The sequence below is a fragment of the Entelurus aequoreus genome, linkage group LG26, assembly GCF_033978785.1.
Source record: "Entelurus aequoreus isolate RoL-2023_Sb linkage group LG26, RoL_Eaeq_v1.1, whole genome shotgun sequence".
NCBI lineage: Eukaryota > Metazoa > Chordata > Actinopteri > Syngnathiformes > Syngnathidae > Entelurus > Entelurus aequoreus.
The window spans coordinates 16,533,415-16,556,016 of NC_084756.1; the positions used below are offsets into that span (position 1 = coordinate 16,533,415).

Below are 22,602 nucleotides of genomic sequence, written 5' to 3' on the forward strand. Positions count from 1 at the left end.
TTTGAGAATATTTTTCAACATATTGAGCAAAAAGGTCAAAAAAAAATTCTACCAAAAAAAGTGCACTTATTATTAGTGAGAATATACTTATTTTAAGGTGTTTTTGGGTTTAGCTAATTTTACTTGTTTTGGAAAGTCTTGACAAGCCAAATTGTCTTGTTCTATTGGCAGATAATTTTGCTTAGTTCAAATAAAATACCCCTCATTTTTTTTTTTTTTATTGTTTTTGAACACTGACTTTTTGCAGTGTAGTTACAGTACATTGATTAAAAATTGCTTGTTGGCCCGATAAATTATAGTTTGGGGGCTACTCAGTGCTGTCTTGTTTACACGTACATGCAGGGAGCACATGCACCTAGACAAAAGCAGTCCTAGGGAACCTACTAACAATTTGCAGTTCTGTTGTTGTTTTGAAAGAATATACACTCAGTAATAGTCAACGTTAGCTACCCAAATTGCTGTCATTATGCACCTGGGGATAGGTTGATTAAAACCACAGGAGGGACGGATGCAATGATTACACATTGGAAAGTGAGGCCCCTTTAGTGTTTTCATGTACTCTCTTAAGTTCTTTGAAGAGAGTGATGCCCTTAGCACAGAGCGATGAGAGAGAGGTGTATGGTCAGAGAGTGTTTGGGCCTATGTGTGTGTGTGTGTGTGTGTGTGTGTGTGTGTGTGTGTGTGTGTGTGTGTGTGTGTGTGTGTGTGTGTGTGTGTGTGTGTGTGTGTGTGTGTGTGTGTGTGTGTGTGTGTGTGTGTGTGTGTGTGTGTGTGTGTGTGTGTGTGTTTTGTCTCGCCTTGTCTTGTCTCATAGTAACAATGGTACTATTGTATTGTTAGTGTACAGGAGCTTTTCTTGTTTTTGTTTGTATAGTATTGTTCTTGTATTATATTGTTTATGTGGAATGAGTGAGAGGGGTTGGGATATTATAAGCATTTGCTTCATCCAACCCCTTTTCAAGCCTTGCATAAATGTCTCTGCCAAAATGTAAAAAAAAAAAAAAAAGTGTGTTGTTGTACAGTGCAGGTTTGAAATAAATAATTCAATTCAATTCAATTCAAAAAATATAAAAATTTACTTATTTCTCTTTGAACAGAACCAACAGTTGGCCCTTTGAGCATCAACGTCACGGCATTGACAGCTTTCGATATCCAGGTGTCATGGGAGCCGGTCCTGCAGCCCAACACCAACGGCATCATTAGAGGATACGAGGTAATGGAAAAACTAGAAGAATTTCAAACAGCAGACAATTAGCGTCAGTTGTTTTCGAAGATGAGTAAAGATGGATGTTGTGGATTTTTTTGTAGACTTATTGTGTGTCCATTTGGCATTCCTTTAGATCCGATACTGGCGCCAGCATGAACGGGAGGCGGCGGCAGACCGAGTGCGGACAGCGGGACTCGAGACAACAGCCAGGGTGTCTGGACTTCGTCCTAGCACTCGATACCATGTTGCAGTTATGGCGTATAACAGTGCAGGCACGGGACCGCCATCGCCACGCTTCACTGTGACCACCAGGAAACCACGTATGTCTACCATACTCACGCACGCACACAGCGACCTACACTGGGGAAAAAAAAGTCAGTAGATTTTACAGTACAAAACTGTAAGCTGAATCGCCAGAATTGTATTGTATTACTAAAAGTGTTGTCATGACCGGTCTTCTCCGGACATGACTTTTGTTAATTTTGTTGTTGTTCTCCTTAGATGAATGTAAAAACTCCAAAACCGGTGAAGTTGGCACGTTGTGTAAATCGTAAATAAAAACAAAGCAATGTTATCTTTGACGCCCCTGCTTATTTCAGCAAGACAATGCCAAGCCACGTGTTACAACAGTGTGGCTTCATAGTAAAAGAGTGCGGGTACTAGACTGGCCTGCCTGTAGTCCAGACCTGTCTCCCATTGAAAATGTGTGGCGCAATATGAAGACTAAAATACCACAACGGACACCCCGGACTGTTGAACAACTTAAGCTGTACATCAAGAATAGGAAAGAATTCCACCTGAAAAGCTTCAAAAATTGTTCCCCCCTCTGGCCAACATATGTAATAACAAGTGTGTGTAAGAAATTGAAATGCGGCCCCTTTGGCCACAATTTATTAAAAAATAAAATAAATATGTATATAGAGACATACTGTAATAACTTGAAGTAAATAATGAAGACTAAAAACCAATTACAACCAAAAAATTCAAAAAAACAAAAAAAAAGTAACTAAAAATAGTATTTTTCTCACAATGTGTCAACTTTTTTTCTCATAAAATTGGGAACAATTTCTCATATTCTTTCTGTAGTTGCAATATTTTCTCGTAAAAGTATTACTTTTTTATGTAAATTATTACTTTTTAATGCAAAATGGTGACATTTGTCATATAAAATTCAGATTTGTATCACAATATTGCCAATTTTTTTGTTCTTCTTGTAAAATAGTGACATTTTTTGAGTAAAATGATGACTTTTGTCATAATTTTGCCAAGTAAAATTCAGAATATTATTATAATATCGCCAAAACTTTAAAGTTTTTTTTATAAAATTGTGACTTTTCTCACATAAAATTACCACTCTTTTCATAAAATTGTCAAAATGTTAAGCTTTTCTTGTAAAATTGCGACTGTTATTGAGTAAAATTCCAACTTTGATCATAATATTGCACAAATGTTCAGTTTTGCTTGTAAATTGTTTACTTGTGTTGAGTAAAATTACGCTTTTATTATAATACTGCCATAATTCTAAGTTTTTCTTGTGAAATTGTGACCTTTTTCTTGTGAAATTCCAACTCATTTTTCATAACAAGCTTTTTTATATTTGCATAGTATGTATATAATATTAATGTTGTAAATACAAGTCTTTATATATCTAGAAAGGGTGGTCCTTAAGAGGTAGGCATTTTTCGGACGTCTCAAGAAGGTAACAAAGACAAGAGTGTATGTGTGTGTGCGCGCACGTGAGTGTTTTCCTTTTAAATTGGTTTAAAGCACCTTGCGTCGCATCTTGCCGAAGTATAACAAAGGTTATATAAATAATGTTTGGATTTATTGATGATATCCTATATCAATATCGGATCGGGACATCCCTAATTTTGACAGTAAAGACTGTCTATTGTTTATTGACGCTTAATTGTCGTAGTGTTGACATGATAATTAGCTAACAGCACAGTATATCTTAATTGGATTGTTAAATGAAGTTAAATATATGACATATACACTGTTTTGTTTTCCAGCTCCTAATCGTCCTCCTGGAAATGTGTCCTGGAGGACTGATGCTTCCTGGATAATTGTGCGCTGGGACCATGTGAAGTCCCTGCACAATGAGTCTGCTATTCTGGGATACAAGGTGAGTGTTTCTGGGTGGAACGGTTCACAAAATCCACAGTTTGGCTCTTATCCCGGTTTTGTGGTCCTGGTTTTTAGTTGGGTTCAGTGATTCAGTGAGTTCAGTTATGTCTCAGTCTCAGCACTTAATCCATGGCCCTCGAGACGGCAAGGTCCGGGTGGGTCAAGCGCGTAGCAGTCGTCCAGAGTCTTTCCAAGTGACTCAGAGCTGGACGTAGCGATTCCCCCTGAAGCGTCCAAAGTTTTTTTTACTTCGATTCCTATTTTCAAAACCCAGTCCACCGACTTGAAGAATTAACTGGCACAGGGGTAGCAAAGCAGCCAACTGTAGCTCCATACACTGTGTGGAGCTGCTCCCTTAAGTCTATAATTATCAATTTCGGTCACATCTGCGGTCCCTTGTAAGGTTTCTCATTGTTCCCATTTGGTTGAGTTTTTTCTTGCCCGGATGTGGGATCTGAGCCGAGGATGACGTGGTTTGTAAAGCCCTTTGAGGCATTTGTGATTAAGGGCTGTATAAATAAAATGTGATTGATTGATATATACTGTTTGAAAATAGCCCTGTAAGAAATTAATTGTACATTTTTGACCCTGCCTCTTAAAAAAAATCGCAATGGAGATTTGTTGGGAACCGGAATCGAAGCAAGAAACGAAACGCAATCCTCCAAGGTTCCCTAACCTTGAAGGAAATGTGCAGCTACTGCTAGGTGTTTCACACTGCACGTTTGGGCTGTCTTCAAATAGTCTAAACTTTGTCGTTTCGATTCGGAGGACACTGATGGGGGGACAGGAGGCTTTTTGGTATGACGCTGTAGCTCTCCTCTGGCAAAAGCAATGATCCTTTGGCGCAACTTTTACTTCCTTTAGTCAAGTTTGATGTCTTCTCAATGCTACATCAGAGCTTAGAACCTTTCTTAACTATCCAATCTCTGCGTTTTCCATTTTGTTTATCAGCGCGATTTAGCCTTTTTTGTGGTGGAAAAAGTCGCTGTTTTAATCACTTTAATGAAAAACTCTATTCCTTTTCAAAGTTTCAATCAATCAAAGTTTATTTATATCACCCTTAATCACAAGTGTCTCAAAGGGCTGCACAAGCCGCAACGACATCCTCGGCTCAAATCCCACATCAGGGCAAGAAAAAAATCAACCCAATGGGATACAATGAGAAACCGTGGAGGGGACCACAGATGTGGGGACGCCCTCTGGGCGACCGGTGCAATGGACGTCGAGTGGATCTAGTTAATGGTGTGAGAGTCCAGTCCATAGTGGGGCCAGCAGGGGATCATCTTGAGTGGAGACAAGTCAGCAGCGCAGAGACATCACCAACAGATGAGTGGTCCACCCGGGTCCCGACTTTGAACAGCTAGCGATTTATCTGTGGTCACCTGATAACATCTCCACGCAGGAGAGGGGAGCAGAGCAGAAAAGAGACGGCAGATCAACTGGTCTAAAAGGGGGGTCTATTTAAAGGCTAGAGTATACAAATGAGTTTTAAGATGGGACTTAAATGCTTCTACTGAGGTAGCATCTCTAACTGTTACTGGAAGGGTATTCCAGAGTACTGGAGCCCGAATAGAAAACGGTCGATAGGCCGCCGACTTTTTTTGGGCTCTGGGAATCACTAATAAGTCGGAGTTTTTAGTTTGAACAGCTAGCGCATCATCTGTGGTCAGGGGGCCAGAGCAGAAAAGAGATGGCAGATCAACTGGTCTAAAAGGGGGGTCTATTTAAACGCTAGCATACAGTATACAAATGAGTTTTAAGATGGGACTTAAATGCTTCTACTTCTTTTCTGAATTTCTTTTAACTTTGAAAGAATCCCAGTGGAGCGGCCAGATCTACATCCATGTAACATTACTGACACCTAGTGACCACTCAGTGTACATTTCAGCATGTCATCAGAATTTGTTTATTTCTGTCTTTAAAAAAATCAACACCACAGATTTGACTGATTGTTATCCTCCACTTTTTTACCGCTGTCGTCATAGCTCACACTGAATATTTTACTCTCGCCGTGTCTAAAACTTCAACAACACGAACGCTTCTACAACTCTTGTACCTCTAGTTCAGTGCTTCTCAAACATTTTCTGTTACGCCCCCCCCCCCCCCCCCCCCCCCAGGAAGAAGAAAATATTTTGTGCCACCCCACTCTCCACAGTGACTATAAATAGTGTATTTTGTCTATAAAATTGTTATAACTGTACCTCTGCATAACATTGTAAGCTTATTAAATTAAATTAAATGAAACCACCTACCAAGGTTTCCTCGTCTCCCACCTCGTTTTCCACCGTGGTTATAGTGAAGCCAAGTGTGACATACTATTCGGGTTCCATAAGCCTGTTTATAGTCCTCCACCGGTGCATGTTTTGTCCATAAGCCTGTTTATAGTCGTCCACAGATGTGTGTTTTGTCCATAAGCCTTTTTACAGTCGTCCACGGGTGCGTGGTTTGTCCGTAAGCCTGTTTATAGTCGTCCACAGATGTGTGTTTTGTCTATAAACCTGTTTATAGTCGTCCACAGATGTGTGTTTTGTCCATAAGCCTGTTTATAGTCGTCCACAGATGTGTGTTTTGTCCATAAGCCTGTTTATAGTCCTCCACCAGTGCATGTTTTGTCTATAAGCCTGTTTATAGTCGTCCACGGGTGCATGTTTTGTCCATAAGCCTGTTTATAGTCCTCCACGGGTGTGTGTTTTGTCCATAAGCCTGTTTATAGTCGTCCACAGATGTGTGTTTTGTCTATAAGCCTGTTTATAGTCCTCCACCAGTGCATGTTTTGTCTATAAGCCTGTTTATAGTCGTCCACGGGTGCATGTTTTGTCCATAAGCCTGTTTATAGTCCTCCACGGGTGTGTGTTTTGTCCATAAGCCTGTTTATAGTCGTCCACAGATGTGTGTTTTGTCTATAAGCCTGTTTATAGTCGTCCACGGGTGCATGTTTTGTCTATAAGCCTGTTTATAGTCCTCCACGGGTGTGTGTTTTGTCCATAAGCCTGTTTATAGTCGTCCACAGATGTGTGTTTTGTCTATAAGCCTGTTTATAGTCGTCCACGGGTGTGTGTTTTGTCCATAAGCCTGTTTATAGTCGTCCACAGATGTGTGTTTTGTCCATAAGCCTGTTTATAGTCCTCCACCGTTGCATGTTTTGTCTATAAGCCTGTTTATAGTCCTCCACCGTTGCATGTTTTGTCTATAAGCCTGTTTATAGTCGTCCACGGTGTGTGTTTTGTCCATAAGCCTGTTTATAGTCCTCCACAGGTGTGTGTTTTGTCCATAAGCCTGTTTATAGTCGTCCACAGATGTGTTTTTGTCCATAAGCCTGTTTATAGTTGTCCACAGGTGTGTGTTTTGTCTATAAGCCTGTTTATAGTCGTCCACGGGTGTGTGTTTTGTCTATAAGCCTGTTTATAGTCGTCCACAGATGTGTGTTTTGTCCATAAGCCTGTTTATTGTCGTCCACAGATGTGTGTTTTGTCCATAAGCCTGTTTATAGTCCTCCACCGGTGCATGTTTTGTCTATAAGCCTGTTTTAAGTCCTCCACCGGTGCATGTTTTGTCTATAAGCCGTCTCCTGTTTTTAATATTGTTTTTAATATTGTTTTTAACATGGCTGTGCAGCACTTTGGAAACATTCTTGTTGTGTAAATGTGCTATATAAATAAAGTGGATTGGATTGGATTGGATAGTCCTCCGCCGGTGCATGTTTTGTCTATAAGCCTGTTTATAGTCGTCCACGGGTGCGTGTTTTCTCCATAAGCCTGTTTATAGTCGTCCACAGATGGGCCTGTTTATAGTCCTCCACAGGTGTGTGTTTTGTCCATAAGCCTGTTTATAGTCCTCCACAGATGTGTGTTTTGTCCATAAGCCTGTTTATAGTCGTCCACAGATGTGTGTTTTGTCCATAAGCCTGTTTATAGTCGTCCACAGATGTGTGTTTTGTCCATAAGCCTGTTTATAGTCCTCCACCGGTGCATGTTTTGTCTATAAGCCTGTTTATAGTCGTCCACAGGTGTGTGTTTTGTCTATAAGCCTGTTTATAGTCGTCCACGGGTGTGTGTTTTGTCCATAAGCCTGTTTATAGTCGTCCACAGATGTGTGTTTTGTCCATACGCCTGTTTATAGTCCTCCATCGGTGCATGTTATGTCCATAAGCCTGTTTATATTCGTCCACGGGTGCGTGTTTTGTCCATAAGCCTGTTTTATATTTGTCCACGGGTGCGTGTTTTGTCCATAAGCCTGTTTATAGCCGTCCACGGGTGCGTGTTTTGTCTATAAGCCTGTTTTATATTTGTCCACGGGTGCGTGTTTTGTCCATAAGCCTGTTTTATATTTGTCCACGGGTGCGTGTTTTGTCCATAAGCCTGTAGTCAACAACCCAGGTGTCTTTGAAAAGAGCGTCTTTCACTGCGCTGGTCTGGCTGGGGCTTTTCCGGCGTGACGTAAGGACCACACAAACCGTACAATTAACAGTACTGACCCGCGTGTAAGACAATATGTTTGTATTTCTTACATCCGTTTTTGGACGCCATAGCAGACGAAATCTTCAAAAGTGTTGGCTTTAGACAGGCAGTGCAGAAAAATGCTGAGGAACATCCTATTCTGGTAAGACAAAAAAACACCCCACCCCATTATTTAAAAAGGGCTGCTCTAGTTGCACGCACAATGCGCACACATGCGATCAGATCTACACGTACACGCTCCAAACTTCTTAGTAAGACAGAGAAAAATAAGCAAATAATCCGAGCAACACTGGAGTTGGGCATGGTTTGGATTCAAGCGATACTGGTTCCGATTCCAATTCTTCATTTGGATTCCGGTCCTAATGATTCTTGATTACGTTTCGTTTGATATGACACTACAAACATATAAGCTTTGGAAGTACTTTAAATGCACGCTTAATAAGAATGAATTACTCCAATTGCATCATAATGACACATTTTTGCTGGGGAATATAATAATTGTATAATTAGCTAATTATTAATAATAATTATTAACCACCCTCATTAAGATTACATTTTAGTGAGCAATAAAAAAAAACAGAAAGCAAAGTTCAAATGAATACAATAAGCTTTTGTCTTGTCGGAGAGTTGCTAATCTGCTTCTTGACTGCTGAGGTGACCTAACTGAAAGCCAGGCTTTGATGTCGTGCAGGCAGTCAATGAGACGTTGGACCGTGTTGTTTTGTGCCATGGTAAAATTGATCTGGCAGTCATCGGCATAAAAATGAAATGCAATACCGTGCTTCCTGAAAACAGAACCAAGAGGGAGAAGGTAAAGCGCAAATAAAAGAGGGCCAAGGATTGACCCCTGGGTGACCCCATGTGGAAGAGGAGCTGTGGAAGACACAAAGCTGTCCATTTTTACACTATAACTCCTGTCAGTCAGGTACGACTGGAGCCAGTTGAGGGTGGCGCCCTTAATGCCCACACAGTTCTCAAGATTAAAGTGGCGTGGTCGACAGTGTCGAACGCAGCAGACAGATCTAAAAGCATATTTACCAGAATCTGTTGACAGGAGGATATCGTTAGATACTTTTAGAAGTGCTGACTCTGTGCTGTGGAGGGCTTTGAAACCGGACTGGAACAGCTCAGTGATGCCATTATCTTCTAAGAAGGGCAACGACTGACTGTAGACAACCTTTCTCTAATATTTTGGAAATGTATGGAAGAGGGGTAGCTAACATAGAAGGTGTCAGGTAATAGACCATACTTGCCAACCCTCCCGATTTTTCCAGGAGTCTCCCGAATTTCAGTGCCCCTCTCGAAAATCTCCCGAGGCAACCATTCTCCCAAATTTCTCCCGATTTTCACCCGGACAACAATATTAAGGGTGTGCCGTGATGGCACTGCCTTTAGCGTCCTCTATACCTGTCGTCGCGTCCGCTTTTTCACCATACAAACAGCGTGCCGGCCCAGACACATGTATAATGCGGCTTCTGCAGACACACGTAAGTGATTGCAAGACATACTTGATCAACAACCATACAGGTCACACTGAGAGTGACCGTATAAACAACTTTAACACTGTTACAAATATGCGCCACACTGTGAACCCACACCAAACAAGAATGACAAACACATTTCGGGGGAACATCCGCACCATAACACAACATAAACACAACAGAACAAATACCCAGAATCCCTTGCAGCCCTAACTCTTCCTCGCTACAATATACACCCCCGCTACCACCAAACCCCGTCCACCTCAAACCCCCCCCCCCAATCTCCCGAATTCGGAGGTCTCAAGGTTGGCAAGTATGTAATAGACAGATATCATCTATTGCTGTATGGCGAGTGATTATACAGCTGGATGGAGTGCGGAATGAAGGAGTTCTTGAATCGAACACTGTGGGAATGAAGCTGAAGGAGCCTTTTGGAGTATGAGCTCCACCGTCCCTCAATTGTCTGGTGGAGTGGGTGGGCAGGATTTTCCATGATGGCGAGCAGTTTGTCCAGTGTCCTCCTGTCCCTCACTGACACAAACGCCTCCAACTGCGTGCCGATAGTTTGGCCGGCTTTCCAGATCAGTTTGTCAATCCGGTTTAAGTCCCTTTTGCTGGTGCTGCTCCCCCAACAAACCACTGCAAAGTACAGGCCACAACAGACTGATAAAAGATCTCCCAACAGCTTGATGCACACATTAAAGGACCTAAGCTTCCTCAGGAAAAAGAGTCTGCTCAAATAGTGCTGACTGTTTTGTTCAAGATCCTTTCTTTAGTTTCCCTGCAGTTGTTACGTAAAGTAAGTTAGAACGAACGTGCAAACACCAACACACTGTTGTGTAAATGTTTAAGGGTGCAGTACAAGCACTACACACCTCGCTCAAGTCAACTTTGAAGTATGTGCTGATGTTAGAAATGTGTTTGACGTGTTTTTGAAAGAATGCATTATTGTTATCGTTATCACATATCCACACTCGAGTGATCGTTTCATTACACTTTAAATGCATTGTACTTCATCACCACGATATTACACATTGTAACACGAAAGTGCAAATACATGATAAAATATTATTATTTATGGGGACAAAACAAGTTTAAAGGTGAATGTTTTTCATGATGGCAGATTCTGTACAAGCATGACAGTCAGACGGTTCTGAAGGTAGTGGACAAGACGAAGACATCAGTGAACCTGCCGCTGCCCAAAGACGACCAATACGTGGTGCTGGAGGTGCGCTCCTGGGGTGAAGGTGGCGACGGGCCTGCGCATGAGATTATTGTTTCTCGCGACTCAGGTGAGTCACCACTAGGGATGATGTTTGATAAGAAATTATCGAGTTCGAGCCTATTATCGAATCCTCTTATCGAACCGATTCCTTATCGATTCTCTTGTCGAGTCCAGATAGGTTGTTGTATATGGAAAAAAACACCCAATATTTGGTTTAAAAAAAGCTCACTTTTATTATCCATCCATCCATCCATTTTCTACCGCTTATTCCCTTCGGGGTCGCGGGGGGCGCTGGAGCCTATCTCAGCTACAATCGGGCGGAAGGCGGGGTACACCCTGGACAAGTCGCCACCTCATCGCAGCACTTTTATTATATAAGAAAAAAATAAAATCTAATAAATAAATAAATATTGTGCAGCCCTTTGAGACACTTGTGATTTAGGGCTATATAAATAAACATTGATTGATTGATTGATATTGACTGTTACCCCCCTAAAGAAATAAAATAAAATAAATAAATATTGACTGTTGTTACCCAAAGTATATTAAGTGGGATTTTTCAGAAAAACAGATATATACAGTAACACAAAAACAATCTGTCTCTGTGATCACTATAGGTGTATAAATAATAATATAGTGTTAAATCAAATCAGTCCCTTGGGCACAAAACTGAAAATAATACAGCTCTCCAAAAAGTGCACTTCTGCTGCTATTTGACATAACTGTTTGTTATGATGCTTTGACATTTTTGCGCTTTATTTCTTTATTGAAAGAAAACTCTATGAAGAGAAAAGTTGTTTGCAAATGTGGTTACAATGCTAAAAAATTAAAAGTTATAGCTAAAAAAAGAAATACACTTTATTGAGTTAAAATCTTTCTTTATAGGGGGAAAGATGTGATGTTATGAGCTAGGGAAAATAACAACTACACTACCCAGCATACAACGGGAGTGACGAGCATGCGCGGTAGCCCCGAAAAGTGTTGTTGCATGTCGTCACCCGGCAGCTAAGAATGAGGTTATGAGCACGCTGTGAAAGTAAACGTCAAGAACTCAGCCAACACGTCCCGTCTGCATTATTTAGAATCAGACAGACAACACATATACAGTGTGATTTTGTTTTGTTTACAAGGAAAGAAAAACAAAAGTTAAAAAAGGGAGATGTCATATATGTTGTATATATAGAACGTTGCGACAGCTGGCGTAAAGGAGGTGCGTTGCTAGCCTGGTTGCTATGTTTCCGGTTGGTCGTAAAAGTGTTCGTCATGTGTTTGTACCCTGCTCAATTCTCTCAGTAAAGTTATTCATTGGATTATACCTTTTGTTTTGAACTTTATTACACCTTGGAGCGCTTTTTCCGGTCCATTGTTTTTCCTGCTTTCACTATCTGCGCCTAATGACTGAGCTACGTGACGTCATTTCTTGTGATGTCACACGGGGCATTTCTGGTCGGGACGGGATTCCAGGGATTCGAATAAATAACCACCTCTTTTTCTTTACTATAGTGGTCTCGATAACGGGTACCGGTTCTCAAAAAGGGATTCGAGTCCGAGCACTCGGTTCTTTTCTTATCGAACAACCGGGAAAACCGGTTTCGAGTGTCATCCCTAGTCACCACCATCGTCACAACCAAAGTGCTATGTTGTAGCCTACAAAAAAGGTTTTTGTCTTGTTTTCTGCATAGTTGCACACTTCCTGGGCTTGTGGTAGCGGATCTACGCTCTCACTCACAAATACTTTTGTGACTGCATGTATTTGGTTAGAGAATAAATACACCGCTCTTTCACTTTTAATTAGAAATTTGCTAAATCAAGGGTGCCCATTAGGTTGATCACGAGCTACCGGCGGATGGCGGAGGGTGTGTTAGTCCATCGCCAGCCAGGCATTAAAAAAATAGACCTAAAAATTAGCGCTCATCATTTTAACTATCCGAGGATCTTGTGGAATGACGCTGGCTGTTGCGAACTCAGTATTAAGAAAAAAACAACTGACAGGAAGGCGAGAAACATGTTTTATTTCAACAGACTCCCGTGCCGTATCTGTTGTCAAAACCCTAAAGACCGACCGCACAGTTCCTGTCTTCACAATAAAAGTGCCGCTCCATCCTGCCTGCGCTAACAAAATAAGAGTCTCAGAAAGCTTGCGCACACAAGCTAGCAAGCCACAGATTTTGCCGTCAATGTATTTCTGTAGAAAAAGAAGTATGGAATAAGATGGCAAAAACCAACCACTTTCATGTGGTATTTGGACGGAAAGGAGGACTTTTTTCTCCTCCACAATGTAAATTCGAAAATGTGGAAGTTATCAGCATTATTGCGAATCCTGTCCGATTCCAATCAATGCAAGTCATCAGAATCAGGTAATACACCAACTTATGTTCTTGTTTTAAAAATTAATGGATGATAAGTGGCTGGCAGCTAATCATGCGTCTCCATACGCAGTGTATAATATAGTAATAATCACCTCCATTACTGGAAATAAACTGCATGTCTTAGTATCTTAGATGTCATTACCACTGGAGGACGAACCTAAACATGTCACCAGTGATAGGCAAGCTACTTGGAAAATGTAGTAAGCTAAGTGTCAGGTTCAAGCACCGAACTATCTATTAAACAGGACCTGAAGCAAGGAATCAAAGAGAGACAGAATTCAATTTGGCTCATGAGGAGAGCGCGTGGACCGGCACCCTCGCACAGTGTCACCCCACGCTCTGAGGAAAAAGTTCCAGCGCCTCCCCATTTATTTGGGCATTCCCTGATGACATAGCTGAAGCTGCTTCTAAGGGGAGGGGTCACATTATGCAGCAGCCCAGCACTGGGTCATAAACAGTCAAAACAAAATGTGCTTGGAGCGGTGTCGAGTTCACCCCCTCTCTGCTCGTCCGCCTTATTTTCTTGGAGACTTCGGGTCCTGATACGGCCCCTCCCGTGGCTGTCCAGATCTGAAAAACAGACACTTCTACGGCGAGGCGCACACAGTGGAGATTTACAAGCTGTCCGCCTTTGCTTGATAAGAACAAGGACAGCTATGTGAGCACAAGTAGATAGTAACCAGGGCCACCGGTCTTCACGCAGAGCAACCTGAACTGCAAGCAAACAAGTTGTGTGATAACTTATATACAATTATTCTGACACTAAGCTACAAGTTACTCTCGATTAAATGTAGCTAATCTACAGGGGAAGCTATCCCCAGAGAATTGTAACAAGCTACACGACAAATGTAGCTTGCGACATTAAAGCTACTTCATGTAAATATATAACTTAATGTACAACTTCTCACCAAACAAGAGAAACATGCTCAGTTTGAATGTTTATTATACAAACCCCGTTTCCATATGAGTTGGGAAATTGTGTTAGATGTAAATATAAACGGAATACAATGATTTGCAAATAATTTTCAACCCATATTCAGTTGAATATGCTACAAAGACAACAATTTGTATGTTTTAACTGTTCCTCATGTACGGACTGAATTTGGCAAAAGAGCTTTTGGCATTGCTGCCCCTATGGCATGGAATGAATTGCAGACGAAACTGAAACTTACAGAACTACTTCCATTTGGAGCCTTCCGTTCTGTCCTGAGGGACAAACAGCGAGAGACGTTTGCACAGTGCCTGTGTTTTTAAAGATGTAAATCTCTGTTGTTTTACACTTCTCTTATGTATTTTAAAATGTATGTCTTAATGTATTTATTTTGAAACTGCTCTGTGACATGTGCTGTTGACCTCTTGGCCAGGTCACCCTTGTGAAAGAGATCTTGATCTCAATGGGTTTTCTTATCTGGTTAAATAAAGGTTCTAATATTTGATGTTCAAACTTATAAACATTTTTTTTTTTTTGTGCAAATAATCATTAACTTTAGAATTTGATGCCAGCAACACGTGACAAAGAAGTTGGGAAAGGTGGCAATAAATACTGATAAAGTTGAGGAATGCTCATCAAACACTTATTTGGAACATCCCACAGGTGAACAGGCAAATTGGGAACAGGTGGGTGCCTTGATTGGGTATAAAAGTAGATTCCATGAAATGCTCAGTCATTCACAAACAAGGATGGGGCGAGGGTCACCACTTTGTCAACAAATGCGTGAGCAAATTGTTAAACAGTTTAAGAAAAACCTTTCTCAACCAGCTATTGCAAGGAATTTAGGGATTTTACCATCTACGGTCAGTAATATTATCAAAGGGTTCAGAGAATCTGGAGAAATCACTGCACGTAAGCAACTAAGCCCGTGACCTTCGATCCCTCAGGCTGTACTGCATCAACAAGCGACATCGGTTTGTAAAGGATATCACCACATGGGCTCAGGAACACTTCAGAAACCCACTGTCAGTAACTACAGTTGGTCGCTACATCTGTAAGTGCAAGTTAAAACTCTCCTATGCAAGGCGAAAACCGTTTATCAACAACACCCAGAAACGCAGCCGTCTTCGCTGGGCCCGAGCTCCTCTAAGATGGACTGATGCAAAGTGGAAAAGTGTTCTGTGGTCTGACGAGTCCACATTTTAAATTGTTTTTGGAAACTGTGGACGTCGCATCCTCCGGAACAAAGAGGAAAAGAACCATCCGGATTGTTATAGACGCAAAGTTGAAAAGCCAGCATCTGTGATGGTATGGGGGTGTATTAGTTCCCAAGACAAGGGTAACTTACACATCTGTGAAGGCACCATTAATGCTGAAAGGTACATACAGGTTTTGGAGCAACAAATGTTGCCATCCAAGCAACGTTACCATGGACGCCCCTGCTTATTTCAGCAAGACATTGCCAAGCCACGTGTTATATCAACGTGACTTCATAGTAAAAGAGTGCAGGTACTAGACTGGCCTGCCTGTAGTCCAGACCTGTCTCCCATTGAAAATGTGTGGTGCATTATGAAGCCTAAAATACCACAACGGAGACCCCCGGACTGTTGAACAACTTAAGCTGTACATCAAGCAAGAATGGGAAAGAATTCCACCTGAGAATCTTAAAAAATGTGTCTCCTCAGTTCCCAAACGTTTACTGAGTGTTGTTAAAAGGAAAGGCCATGTAACACAGTGGTGAACATGCCCTTTCCTAACTACTTTGGCACGTGTTGCAGCCATGAAATTCTAAGTTAATTATTATTTGCAAAAAATAAATAAAGTTTATGAGTTTGAACATCAAATATCTTGTCTTTGTAGTGCATTCAATTGAATATGGGTTGAAAAGGATTTGCAAATCATTGTATTCCGTTTATATTTACATCTAACACAATTTCCCAACTCATATGGAAACGGGGTTTGTAATAAACACAATCTAGAACAGACCTGGGCATTCTGCGGCCCACGGGCTGCATCCGGCCCTTTGTGCGTCCCTGTCCGGCCCGCGTGAGGCCAATTATAAATTACAAAATACATTTTAAAAAGTATCTATGTCGAGTGTGCAATACAACGGTGCTGCTTTTGTTTTGAAAATCGTTATTTGTATTACTTCCGTGTGGACGTATGCGTGTGCATGATTGTGAGTGAATGTGAACAGCTGCAATCATTAATTACAAAATAAAGTTGAAAAAACATCTATGTCGTGCGTGCAATACAACTGTGCTGCTTTTATTTTGAAAAGTATCATTTATGAGTGTGTGTCCGTGTGTAACCTGCGAGTGAAGGTGCACATGCAGCGACAAGCGATGCACGGTTTACACCCGAGACGCTAAAAAGAGAAAAGTTGATGAAGAATGGCGTGTTTTCAACAAGACATGGACTGCAAAGCAACGTTCCCTCTAAGGTGCGTGCCTGCGCAATTGCGCACTGCTCAAGCATCTGCTGCGCGCATCAAATATATGCCGCGCACCAAATCAAATCCCATCTGAATTCTAAACAAAAAAAACATATTTATTCTATGTAATTTTGCAATGCAACTTTGAGTGACAGTGACAACAAGCGGCCCTAACGGTGTTCGTCAACACCGTTCAATTATTGTAACGTCTATCGAGATGCTTCGAGGACAGGAATTATATCGATCACTTTATTGAGCAAAACTGTTTATATTCGGACATAACCACACCAAAAACATTAGTAAAACAATTCTATCTCGAAAAACTAGTCATTTTCTGCCGTACAAACCAGGCCAAAACCAACTTGTCATCTGTCACCAACACGCATAGCACTAAACCACTGGTGCGTTTATGGCCACACAAAAAGTCGGACAACTCAAACACCACACAAAGTTACACTATGACTCCTCAGTCATACGTGTGCTTATTTTACTGTCATTTATTATTAATGTTAATTTATTTATATTAGTCATGGAATGCTGTTACACACACTATGTTGAAGTATTACTATTATTATTAATTATTATTATTATTATTATTATTTATCTTACGGTATATATCAAAAATAATATTGAGCAAAATTTAATTGAAATATTGTCGATGTGGCCCTCCAGCAGTGGTCGGGTTGCTCATGCGGCCCCCGGTAAAAATTAATTGCCCACCCCTGATCTAGAAACATGCCCTCTGTCTGCCTCTGTCCGGCTTTTTAACTTTTCTTTTAAGTTGCGTACCATGTACAAAATGAGGGAAAAAACACAGGAAACTAATTCGATAACAGGCCGTGAAACAATAATAATAATAATAATAATAATAATAATAGAGACTTTTCACCACAAGAAAAATTACCAATTCAACAGAAGCCACAGTGGCAGAAATAACAATAACCTGGCCAAAGGAAAAGTACAAAACATTTGTCACACAACTCACTACACGGGTCTAAAAGTAGCTAAGCTGTGGAAATAGATACTCGTTCACAAAGTAGCGAAGGTACTGCCAAACTTCTGGGAAATGTAGCTACCGAGCTACAGCAGAAAGTAAGCAGATATTAACAGGAAATGAACAAGTTCATTAATAAGCGTTAGAGAGAGGATGATATAACAACAACTGTTGGTGTGTCAGCATTGTCACAGTCAGTACCAGCTAAGCCAGCGGCAAAAGAGCCAAAATTTTAAACGTTATTGAGTCTGTTTAGCTTATCAGAGAGCTAGCTCCCGCAGCTAGTGGGTCCATGACGATGACTTCTGTTTTGGTTGATCAGCCGTTTTACTGCCTTGTTACAGACACCGTTTGGAAACATTTAAGGTATTGGTTCTTAACCTGGGTTCGATCGAACCCTAGGGGTTCGGTGAGTCGGCCTCAGGGGTTCGGCGGAGCGACTCATAATGTAAATAAAAACTTCTTCCTATCGGCGTATTATGGATACCCCCAAAGCATGTTCCCTCTAATTTTCCATCTGATTTGCAGGTGTGTCATTTGTTGTGAGTTCATGCACTGTGTTGGTTTTGTTCTTTGAACAAGGTGATGTTCATGCACGGTTCATTTTGTGCACCAGTAAAAAAACATATAACTTTGTCTTGAATTTGAAAAAAAAAACAACATTTCATTTTTCACTAAAGAAGGGTTCGGTGGATGCACATATGAAACTGGTGGGGTTCGGTACCTCCAACAGGGTTAAGAACCACTGATTTAAGGTATGTAAGTAAACATTTACAAAATATTTCAGTGTAAATAACTCATCTCACAACGTATATGTCTGCGGCTAATATATGGAAACTACCTTTTTCCTTCTAAAATTTAGTGGGTGCGGCTTGTCAGAGCTTGGTCCGCAGCCAGTAAGTCAGATTCGTTTCCAGTGAATGTTGGACGCCGCCAAGGCTGCCCTTTGTCACCAATCCTGTTCAAAACTTTTATGGACAGAATTTCTAGGCGCAGTCAGGGCGTTGAGGGCATGCAGGATTAGGTCTCTGCTTTTTGCAGATGATGTGGTCCTGCTGGCTTCATCTGACCGGGAATCTTCCGCTCTCACTGGATCTGTTCGCAGCCGAGTGTGAAGCGACTGGGATGGTGACATGGCATGGTTCTCGTCCGGAAAAGGGTGGAGTTCCATCTCCGGGTTGGGGAGGAGATCTTTCCCCAAGTGGAGGAGTTCACGTACCTCGGGGTCTTGTTGACGAGTGGGGGTAGAGTGGATCGTGAGATCGACAGGCGGATTGGTGCGGCGTCTTCAGGAATGCGGACGCTGTATCGATCCGTTGTGGTGAAGAAGGAGCTGAGCCGGAAGGCAAAGCTCTCAATTTACCGGTCAATCTACGTTCCCATCCTCACCTATGGTCATGAGCTTTGGGTTATGACCGAAAGGACAAGATCACGGGTACAAGCGGTCGAAATGAGTTTCCTCCGTCGGGTGGCGGGGCTCTCCCTTAGAGATAGGGTGAGAAGTTCTGTCATTCGGGAGGAGCCAGATGAGGTGGTTCGGGCATTCGGTCAGGATGTCCTACGGACGCCTCCCTAGGGAGGTGTTTAGGGCACGTCCGACCGGTAGGAGGCCATGGGGAAGACCCAGGACATGTTGGGGAGACTATGTCTCACGGCTGGCCTGGCAACGCCTCGGGATTTCCCGGGAGGAGCTGGATAAAGTGGCTGGGGAAAAGAAGTCTCTGCTTAGGCTGCTTCCCCTGCGACCCGACCCTCGGATAAGAGGAAGAGGAATGGATTGATGGCTTTCATACCAAAAAATATGGTATTGAATACTAAAGTGAAGACAACAAATCATACCCATGGAGGAAGCGAAGCATGTGTTGATGTTGATGAGTCATCGATTACCAAGCATTCTTCCATCCCTTCCATACTGTTAACACAAATCCTACAGCAAAAGTACTCACAAAAGTGGAGATGTTGTCAAAGTGAGGTGATACACCAGAATGAGTAGTTATGTTGTTGTGTGTGTTATTGATTTCTGCTTGTTTTATTATTATAGAGGTTTATTTGAAATAGGGACAGATACAAAAACATAGACATCTGAAACAGTTATCCGATGCATGCATCACAGTGTTTGTAGCCAAAGCTAATTTATAACATTTGTCCCCAACAACAACAACAACACAGATCCAACATCATTAAAATAGGAAAATAAAAAATAGAATGAGTTGATAATAATGATAATAGTAATAACACAGACAAAGTGCAAACTAGATAAAAGCCAATAATAATAATAATAACACAGACAAAGTGCAGGCTAGATAAAAACCAATTAGTAAAAATGAGTAAAAACTAAACATGGGAACACGATTGTTGCTCAACTAGCCATAATTTTGTTTGTTTTTTGAAAGTGACAAGTTTGTGGTGTGTTTTTCAGGAACGGGCATGATGGTGCAGAGCAAGGCAGTAGCGTGCAGTTGTTCAATCCTCACTTCTGCCATTCTTTTACTGTCAGTACTGTGACGTCAGATTTTTGGACTTTTTTCTTCGCTGAGTTGACACTTTTTGAGTGGCTTTTGGCAGCTGGCAAAGTTTTCTTCGAGGATACTAAAGAAAACAGTCTTTTTTTTTTAAAGGGGAAAATGCATTTGTCAACACATTTTACTTTTGTATTTGGTTGATTGTATGAGACACATGACATGTGACTTCCAGCCTCAGTATTTACAGTGTACATAGCATTTGGAGAAGAAAAACGTTACAGTAGTCACAATTAATTTAATTTATTCATCTTACATTTACACAAAATATACACCTGACCATTTAGGAATGGTAATGATTAAATACAGATTCATTGATAAGTACAGTATTATCCTAATTGTTGCTATTGGGGTGAAGTATGACACTGATTTATTGGTTCTGATATGCCGTCATAGACATAAATGCAGTCAACAAAAAGTTTAATAACCTAAACAAACACTTGGAAAAGTCAACATCAAACACACTAAAGCAGGCCTGGGCAATTATTTTACTCGGGGGGGGCAGATTTAGATAAAAAAGTGTGCCTGGGGGCCGGTATATCTATTTTTAGGAACACTAATACAAAACCTCACAATAATGATTGAAAGCTAAAAACGTTATGACAGACCGCCTTAAAAAACAGAATGGAATTTGAATTTTTTTTTACTGAATGAGACCCAGAATGTGCATGAAAATAAAGAATGTAGGATTTACATTATTAACTATGAATGATAAAACACTGAATATTGACAACATATTTTACAATCAACCGAAACGCAACCAAAATGCAACAAACATGCAACAAACATAGTGGGGAAAAAAAACACCTACAATCTGAGATATCTCATAGTGACCATAGTAAGTAATTATATGACCATAGTAAGTAATTAGATGACCATAGTAACTAATTAGATGACCATAGTAACTAGTATATCATGCAGATTCCAAGCATTGAAAGAGTTAGTATAGTTGAAGACTTCCGGTCATTAGAAAACATGACTGCACATCATAATGGCAGCTACACTTTCCATCTTAAACATCTAAAACAATTATTTGGGAATGTCCGGCGGGCCAGATTGAAAAGCTCAACGGGCCGCAGGTGGCCCCCGGGCCTTAATTTGCCCAGGGCTGCACTAAAGCAACAAGTAAAGTTTTCAAAGTATACAAACATTGTTGCTCTACGAGGATTTTGAGAATGAAATTTTATTCATTGTATGCTCAGTAATTACTTCAACAAAAATTATAATTCATAACTTTATATTTTATATTATTTATAATTTACATAATGTACTGATAACAATGATCGTTTTAACAACTATAACATCTTTATTGACTCAATTTACTAATTACAATATTAATAATTCTTATTATTATTATTGACATTTACTAATGATGGTTATAATTTTAACAATTATATTTTATTGACACTATTTACTAATAATTATAATTTTAACATAGCATGATTACTGACATTATTTACTCACAATTATAAGTTTAGAAATTATAGCGTGTTTATTGACACTGTTAACCAATGACTTTTATGACTTAATTATTGATACTATCTACTAATAACAATTATTATTTTAACATTTATGACATGATAACAGTATTTACCCATAACAGTTATAACTATAAAAATGATTTTAAAACATAATTTTAACGATTAAAGCTTGATTATACATATAAAATACTAATTGGAAGGGTCTTGTTTTTGAGAAATAGAGAAAATATTCCTGTGTTATGTAATATTGCTGACTAGTAATACTAGTGACTATGTACAGTCGGGGTCAAAAGTTTACATACACTTGTAAAGAACATAATGTCATGGCTGTGTTGAGTTTCCAATCATTTCTACAACTCTTATTTTTTAGTGATAGAGTGATTGGAGCACATACTTGTTGGTCACAAAAAACATTCATGAAGTTTGGTTCTTTTATGAATTTATCTACTGAAAATGTGACCAAATCTGCTGGGTCAAAAGTATACATACAGCAACATACATGATCAAAGAAGGAAGCCTTTGCTCCAGAAGCGACACCTTAAGGCTCGTCTAAAGTTTGCTGCTGAACACATGGACAAAGATAAGACCCTCTGGAGGAAACAAAAATTGAGCTGTTTGGCCACAATACCCAGCAATATGTTTGGAGGAGAAAAGGTGAGGCCTTTAATCCCAGGAACACCATGCCTACCGTCAAGATTGGTGGTGATAGTATTATGCTCTGGGCCTGTTTTGCTGCCAATTGAACTGGTGCTTTACAGGGAGTAAATGGGACAATGAAAAAGGACGATTACCTCCAAATTCTTCAGGACAACCTAAAATCATCAGCCCGGAGGTTGGGTCTTGGGCGCAGTTGGGTGTTCCAACCGGACAATGACCCAAACACACGACAAAAGTGGTAAAGGAATGGCTAAATCAGGCTAGAATTAAGGTTTCAGAATGGCCTTCCCAAAGTCCTGACTTAAACATGTGGACAATGCTGAAGAAACAAGTCCATGTCAGAAAATCAACAAATTTAGCTGAATTGCACCAATTTTGTCAAGAGGAGTGGTCAAAAATCCAACCAGAAGCTTGTGGATGGCTACCAAAAGCACCTTATTGCAGTGAAACTTGCCAAGGGACATTAACATTGCTGTATGTATACTTTTGATCCAGCAGATTTGCTCACATTTTCAGTAGATCCATAATAAATTCATAAAAGAACCAAACTTCGTGAATGTTTTTTGTGGCCAACAAGTATGTGCTCCAATCACTTTATCACAAAAAGATAAGAGTTGTAGAAATGATTGGAAACTCAACACAGCCATGACATTATGTTCTTTACAAGTGTCTGTAAACTTTTGACCACGACTGTCAACGGGTTTGTTGCTTTATTGCTGG

At 40.5% G+C, this 22,602-nt stretch overlaps 2 protein-coding genes across 2 annotated transcripts in view; both read left to right on the top strand.

Moving 5' to 3' along the window:
• The window catches only part of LOC133643129 (prolyl 3-hydroxylase 1-like), a 9,726-nt gene extending 8,471 nt beyond the window's left edge, over positions 1–1,255 (top strand). Inside the window, exon 5 of the mRNA XM_062037539.1 lies at positions 1,098–1,255. Coding sequence (XP_061893523.1) covers positions 1,098–1,255 — 158 coding nt within the window. The remainder of the gene's footprint in view (positions 1–1,097) is intronic.
• Positions 621–21,557, top strand: LOC133643184 (contactin-2-like). The gene is made up of 5 exons (XM_062037608.1): positions 621–1,213; positions 1,341–1,527; positions 3,220–3,332; positions 10,396–10,564; positions 19,645–21,557. The coding sequence occupies exons 2-5, from the start codon at positions 1,461–1,463 to the stop codon at positions 19,728–19,730; spliced, it is 435 nt and encodes a 144-aa protein (XP_061893592.1). The 5' UTR covers positions 621–1,213; positions 1,341–1,460; the 3' UTR covers positions 19,731–21,557.
• The last annotated feature ends 1,045 nt before the right edge of the window (positions 21,558–22,602 follow it).

Bases quoted from the DNA above. Each gene is read 5' to 3' on its own strand.
- LOC133643184 (XM_062037608.1), top strand. From the start codon at position 1,461: ATGGCGTATAACAGTGCAGGCACGGGACCGCCATCGCCACGCTTCACT. The intron at 3,333-10,395 runs GTGAGTGTTTCT...TCATGATGGCAG, and splicing joins CTGCTATTCTGGGATACAAG to ATTCTGTACAAGCATGACAG. The intron at 10,565-19,644 runs GTGAGTCACCAC...TGTGTTTTTCAG, and splicing joins TATTGTTTCTCGCGACTCAG to GAACGGGCATGATGGTGCAG.